Source organism: Amaranthus tricolor, chromosome 1, assembly GCF_026212465.1.
Source record: "Amaranthus tricolor cultivar Red isolate AtriRed21 chromosome 1, ASM2621246v1, whole genome shotgun sequence".
Taxonomy (NCBI): domain Eukaryota; kingdom Viridiplantae; phylum Streptophyta; class Magnoliopsida; order Caryophyllales; family Amaranthaceae; genus Amaranthus; species Amaranthus tricolor.
In genome coordinates this window covers 16957262-16963970 of record NC_080047.1, presented here as the reverse complement: position 1 = coordinate 16963970, position 6709 = coordinate 16957262, and the positions used below count along the sequence as shown (strand labels likewise).

The 6709-nt window shown below is 29.9% G+C and overlaps 1 protein-coding gene across 1 annotated transcript; it reads left to right on the top strand.

The window, feature by feature from the left end:
• The first annotated feature begins 984 nt into the window (after positions 1-984).
• Positions 985-5186, top strand: LOC130806482 (polygalacturonase-like). Its single transcript, XM_057671596.1, has 4 exons — positions 985-1475; positions 2245-2534; positions 3660-3885; positions 4919-5186. Exons 1-4 carry the CDS (start codon positions 1032-1034, stop codon positions 5135-5137), a joined length of 1179 nt encoding a protein of 392 aa, XP_057527579.1. The 5' UTR covers positions 985-1031; the 3' UTR covers positions 5138-5186.
• Positions 5187-6709: the final 1523 nt, after the last annotated feature.

Genomic DNA, 6709 nt, shown 5'->3' with positions numbered 1-6709 from the left:
AAACTACATTTAAAGAATTGGATCGTTGGATAGTAGGATCGTAGAATTGCGTTATGATCCTACCACCTAAATTCTTGAACTAAATAGGACCACACGATTCTACCAACATTAAGATCCTACCTATGTTCTGAATTGGTCGCCTATTTTTGTATCGTATAGTCATTGAATGGTAGATAAGGGTCGGGATTCTAATAACCATGGTTAAATTAGTCTTGTACACAATAAGACCCACACAAGAGAAGATCGGTTGATTGTGCATAAATTCGATGGGGATCTATCCTAAAACCAAGCAATTGGTAATAGAAGGTGTAACCCATCAAATTTATATGTTAGTCAACCCCTCTCTTGTATACAATAGTACCCTTCGTTCTTATGGTCATCACAATTCTACACGGCCCACTAAGATCCTTGAGCTAAGTAGGACCACACGATTCTACCAACATTAAGATCCTACCTATGATCCGAATCCGTCGCCTGTTTTTGTATCGTAGAGTCGTTGAATTGTAGATAAGGATCGGGATTCTAATAACCATGGTTATTAATATGTTTTATTATTTGTTTGATTCCACCATACACGATACAGCTGGAGAGAGTGGCGGGCTGTGGTGGTTTAGTGGTGGGGTTATGGTGATTCAGACCACTAGGTGTACTGGGAGCAAATACATAATAAATGTTGAATTATTAGATAATAATTTAAAAATTAAAAAATTCGCAACAGATGAATAAAAAATAATTTTTTTGATAATTTCTATAAATGATGTGAATTAAAATAAGAATGATCTCACATGCTTACAAAAATGATTAAAGAGTAAGGACATAAGCAATGACACCGTACGTACTTGAAATCATAAATCACTTCATTAGAAATTACATAATCTAGCTAACATTAGTTGACCTATAAATCATTAATCATAAGATCTATTTCCTCCCACCATTATATAAATAAATCAGCTTTACTTATAATCCCAATTCATAACCCACAATTCAAACACATCTCCTTGTATTATTTTTGTCCTAGCTAACTAGGCAAGATGGTCTATAAGCTTATTTCTCTTCACATGAACTTGTTCTATATTATCTCCCTTTCATTACTTAATCTTGCTAAGCCAAATGCGGCATATAGTGTGTTAAATTTTGGGGCGAGGCCCAATGGTCAAACCGACTCAACCCAAGCCTTTCAAAAGGCTTGGGCTTGGGCTTGTAAATCGACGAAACGTGTAACACTTGATGTACCAAATGGTAGATTTGTGGTCCGACCCATGTATTTTAGTGGGCCGTGTAGAAATGTGGTGACCATAAGAATAAAGGGTACAATTGTAGGACCATCAGATTACCGTGTGTTGGCCCGCTCGAACGTGTGGCTTCAATTTTACAATGTTAATGGTCTCGTCATTCATGGTGGTACCATTGATGCTAGGGGACATTCGTTTTGGGCGTGTAGGCGTCGTTATGGGTATTGTAACCATGGAGCACAGGTATATTCAAAATATTTAATTTTCTTCAGGTTTTTAACAGTTAATATATTTCTATTTTTCATACTACTCAATGCATAATGTCTTTAATTTCATATAAAATTTTAAAAAGTTAATATTATGATAATATACATTAAAACATATTAAATAAGATCTCACTTGACTGCATTTTACATTATACAAATAAGATCAGTTGATGAATAATTAATAGTTGCTATAGTGACATTAGCAACTATTAATCAAAACCTAAAAGTACTCCCTCCATTCCTTAAAGAAGTTCCCATTTGTCATTTTGGGTATTCTATTTGTTGTTCTCACAAAGAATCTTTTTATCTATGTAACAAATTTTGGACCAAAATAACGTTATTCATCCCCATTTCTTTTGGCCCCCACATATTTTTTACTAACTTTATTTTAATAATTGTATATTCCTTATGGTTTTCACATGTTTCCCACTAACTTTATAAAAATATTTTTTATTAGGTGTGGTTCCTATATTTTTTTCACTAACCTTCTATTAATATTTTTATATTTTTTGTGTTCTTCACTTTTTCTCCATCAAATTTATTATTCAATAAAATAATATATCCATTATCTAAAAGATTTTATTTTTCTTAATTTTCGTGAACGTTCCTTGTGGAAACTTCATTGAAGAACGGAGGGAGTATAATAGAAATATATATATTTCTTTTTTGGTTGTTTTATTGCCATGTATAATGCGTGATGCTAAAAATGACTATATACTGATCACAAATTGTTACATGAAATGCAGTCTATATCATTTGTGTCATGCAAGAACGTAGTGGTAAGAGGACTAACATCAATAAACAGCCAAGTGAGCCACATGAGCATAAAGAACTGCCATAATGTTGCACTCAATTACTTAACACTCCGAGCACCCAGCGGCAGCCCTAACACCGATGGAATTAATGTTCAGCATTCTAATCGTCTTACCATTTACGGCTCCGTAATAAAGACCGGAGATGACTGCATTGCACTTGGACCTGGTACCCAAAATACTGTCATTAATCAAATTGTTTGTGGCCCTGGACATGGTATTAGGTACGTTACTACTTACTTTTTTTCCACTCTTCTTTCTTTCTTTCTTTTTTTTTTTTTACAAATTCTTAAATGTTAGTTCTCATGTTGAGAATATCTCTATTATACTATTTCATATTCATTTACGTGATCATTTATAATTTTATAGTGATCAAAACATAAATAAGCTAATTATATTTGTCTATCTCATGATAAAAATAGACTCATATAATACAAGCTGATAATACTAAATAGGACTAGTTTATCGTATCAAATTAAGTACTGTACTACGTTTAATTCATTAATGCATGAATTTTCATAATCATAATAACGATATATTTTTAACTTATATTTATATGTAAGTAAAAGTTAATTAGAATATAAGTTTTTAATGATTAAGACTATTCTAATCGTAAGATTAGGTCGTTGATCATATAATCGTATAATCTATGATCATATCATTCATACATGATGTTGGTAGATTATTATAATCCAACTCAAATCATATAGTTTTAATATCGTGGATCAATAAATTCGTTTTTTGTAGATGAGTTAAGCTTATAATGATGGCCAGACGGAATACTTAGAAATTAATTAGGAGTACATTGTATGGATCCAATGAAATACTTGCATTGATAAATAATAATATAATAATAAATATTACAACAATAATTAAACCTGGTATTAATAATAGGTCGTCAAAATGTCGGTAATAATGGATCTGGATTAATTAAAAATTATTTGGGAGTTGATGAGTTGAGTCATGTTTCAATCAATATTCTTGTACCTATTTTTATGTCTTAAAAGCCTCAGTAGTTGAAGTTTTAGATATCAAATCTCTCACCAATCTTCTATCGTCCCAACATTTCTCTAATATTGTGTGTGTTTAAAAATATGATAAATAAATAATAAGAATTGGATCTTGTTTCTGTTAGAGCAAACAATAAATGGCCGTTTTACATGTAAAATGTCATATTCTCGATTCTCATTAAGTCTATCATTTTCCTTTAGCCTACTCTGTAGTTCAAAAAAGGTGATAAAATAAAATAGTATTATTATTCTGATACTATTAAATATTTTTAAAAATAGTAGAAATTAATTATTATAACAAGCGAGATAATTATTTACGTGCAAAATTCAATTTTGCAGTATAGGAAGCATGGGAAACAGCCTAAAGGAAGATGGAGTACAAAACATACAAGTATCAAACGTAGGGTTTTGGAAGACAACAAATGGTGTAAGAATCAAGTCATGGGCTAGACCTAGCAACAGCTTCGTTCGTGGTATTACATTTCGTAATCTCGTCATGCACAATGTTTATTTTCCCATCATCATTGACCAAAAATATTGTCCCAATAACCAATGTCCTCATCAGGTAATTAATTAATCTCCTACTTTATTTTATAATTATATATTTTTTTTAAATTACGGGGTACGGTACATAAACTCAAAATGTGATGATTATGTGAGAACCAAACTAATAATATTACCTAAAAGAGTAATATTTACTATTAAAATGAGACAAATCTGGATTATAAATAAGAATATTCTCATACGCTCATATATTATCTACAATATCTTACATAATTACCATTTTTTGAAAATTTACATTTAGTTGCATACAATACATATATAACACCGTATATACTACTACAATATATTCTGAATATCAACCATCAAATTAAAGTATATAGCAAGGCCGTTTTAGACTTTTTCAGGCCTAAAACAATGAGTTCTTAAAATACGAATATTATGCTCTCTTTTTTTAAGTGAAAATTGATAAACTACTAATTTTATAGATTAAGTTAGAAAATATGATAAATTAAAAATACTTAGTTAATTAAACACTATATTTATTGGTGAAAAGAAACCAAATTATGTTCACCAACCAATAACCTAAAAAAAATAACTAGTAATTAACAAGTTCACGAATGACCATTAATTATGAAAAATCATCGTCACTTATTATATTATACTTTTTCATCTATGTAAAAAATATTATACCTATTTTTTAATATATAAATAAAAATCAAATATATCATACAAATTTAGGCCCCTAAATATAACGGGTCCTAAACCATTGCTCATAATGCTCTTGTAAAGAGTCGGCCCTGGTATATAGCATATCTTAGAAGTTAGAACTTAAACTATAACTTGATCAAATTAAGCGTATGCATGCACAGATGATATTAAGTTACACGGGGCCGGCTGTGAGCAAGTGCAAGCTGTGCTTATGTCCAAGGCCCCTAAAAAATTTTAGTTTTCAACTAGTGCTAAAATTCGAACTTTTCTATGTATATATACAATAGATAGGAGCCCATAAATAATCTTTCACTCGGGGCCTCTAGAAACCTAGGGCTGGCCCTAAAGTTACATATAATATATTGCTTTTTATTTTAATGTTGCAGAATTCAGGAGTAAAGATAAGTGATGTGAAGTACATAAATGTAAAAGGAACGTCAAAAACCAAAGAAGCAATATCATTAACGTGTAGTCCAAGTAATCCATGCAAAGGAATTAGATTGGAAAATATAAAGTTAAGTTTTGGGAGTAAACCAGCAGTATCATCTTGCAGCCATGCTCATGGAATTAGTCGTGGCAAAGTCATTCCTCGAAGTTGTTTTTAGAACACATTTAATTATCACAAAATTAATGCCTTTAATTATAAGAGGGGCCTTTTATGTTTTTTTTTTTTTTTTTTTTTTTTTTTTTTTTTTTTTTTTTATTGAAAAGCCTTTTTATTTTTTCATCAATTAAACTTGTATATACTTCAATGAATGATGGGTTATGATCGGTACCATTTATACTTAGTTTTGTTTTTTTGAGTTTAATCGCATTATTATTTCAACAAAAAAAAGAATCATGTAGAAGAAAAATAATGCGTTTAATTAAAAAAGACAAGAAATAGTATATATTAGAAAGCACCGGACATTGTCGTGTAACTTGTTCATGATTCTATTACTTGAATTGCTAGCTTATGCTTTTTTTGTATTATGTTCATTGTATTCAACTCTAAAAAACTTTAGTTCATGAAATACTTTCTACGTTTTCTTTACTAGTATATTATTTACTTAATCCATTTCAAATTACTTGTAATATTTGTTATTTCACGCAGTTCAATATACTAATTCAATTCTTAATTTTTTAAATTATGTATGATAAAAAATTTATAAAAATTAGATATTAATAATCCTTGCATTTAAATGTATCAAACAAAATTCCACTTGATTATATTTTAACTTATAGATTAAGAATTATCCTTCTCCATCTTATTTAAAATCCCCTAAATAAGATTAGGGAAATTGGAGTTCTTCAACTTTAATTGGTTTTCATAAGTTGATTTATGGGTTTAATTAGATTTTGTTTTCTTCAATTACTCTAGGTTTGTGAATCTTTTATATGTGCACTTGGGTATTTATGTTTATTCAAGTGAATTGGGTTTCAATTGATGATTGGGTTTTAATTGGATAATGTGTTCTGAAATTTCAGAACATAAATTGACCTTACTGTTTTGCAATTTTTTGGAATAGTTATATTCGTTTTTAGGTTCTACTGTCTCGATACGAGATGTAGAGCTCCGAGTCATGGTCGCATAGCCACTCAAATCGTCTCATTTGGTTTCCGTATGAGTGAGTTATGCCTGTTTTAGTAAGAGGTGTCCTAAAATCATTACGGGATTTGTAATTTGGGATCAAGAGATATGAAATTTATTTGGGTAATCTTCTAATCTGGTTTTTGGGCTCATCTAAACTTTTTATTGAGTTTACTAGATAGATTAAAGGGGAGGTTTGAGTTTGTTTGGGTCGAGAGTAAACCAAATTGAAGAGGAAGTCATTCATGATCATTTTCATGTACATACTTGTTGTAGTTTTCTTATCAAAGCTTTTCTTGAAGTTGTTATTTAAGGTTGAACTCTAACCAAAGATTCTCTTTAAAGTAGTTAAAAGGTGTGGTGTAACTTGGTTGAAAGTCCAAATGGGAGCTTTGATCAAGTTATATCATAATGTTGTGATTACAATGTTTGATTAAAGTTTATTCAAACAAAACTATTTGATATCAATTATTTGATTGAGTTTAAATGTATGTCTAAGTTTGAATTATGATTGGGATTGTTGTGTTCTTTGTTGAATTTGAATTTAGTTTTGTGTTGATTAAATTGTGAAATTTGTGTGATTTATGATTCAAAGTCATAAGGTATT

Coding starts and splice junctions, on each gene's coding strand:
- LOC130806482 (XM_057671596.1), top strand. CDS start 1,032: ATGGTCTATAAGCTTATTTCTCTTCACATGAACTTGTTCTATATTATC. Junction 1,476..2,244: donor ATTGTAACCATGGAGCACAG/GTATATTCAAAA, acceptor CATGAAATGCAG/TCTATATCATTTGTGTCATG. Junction 2,535..3,659: donor GGCCCTGGACATGGTATTAG/GTACGTTACTAC, acceptor TCAATTTTGCAG/TATAGGAAGCATGGGAAACA.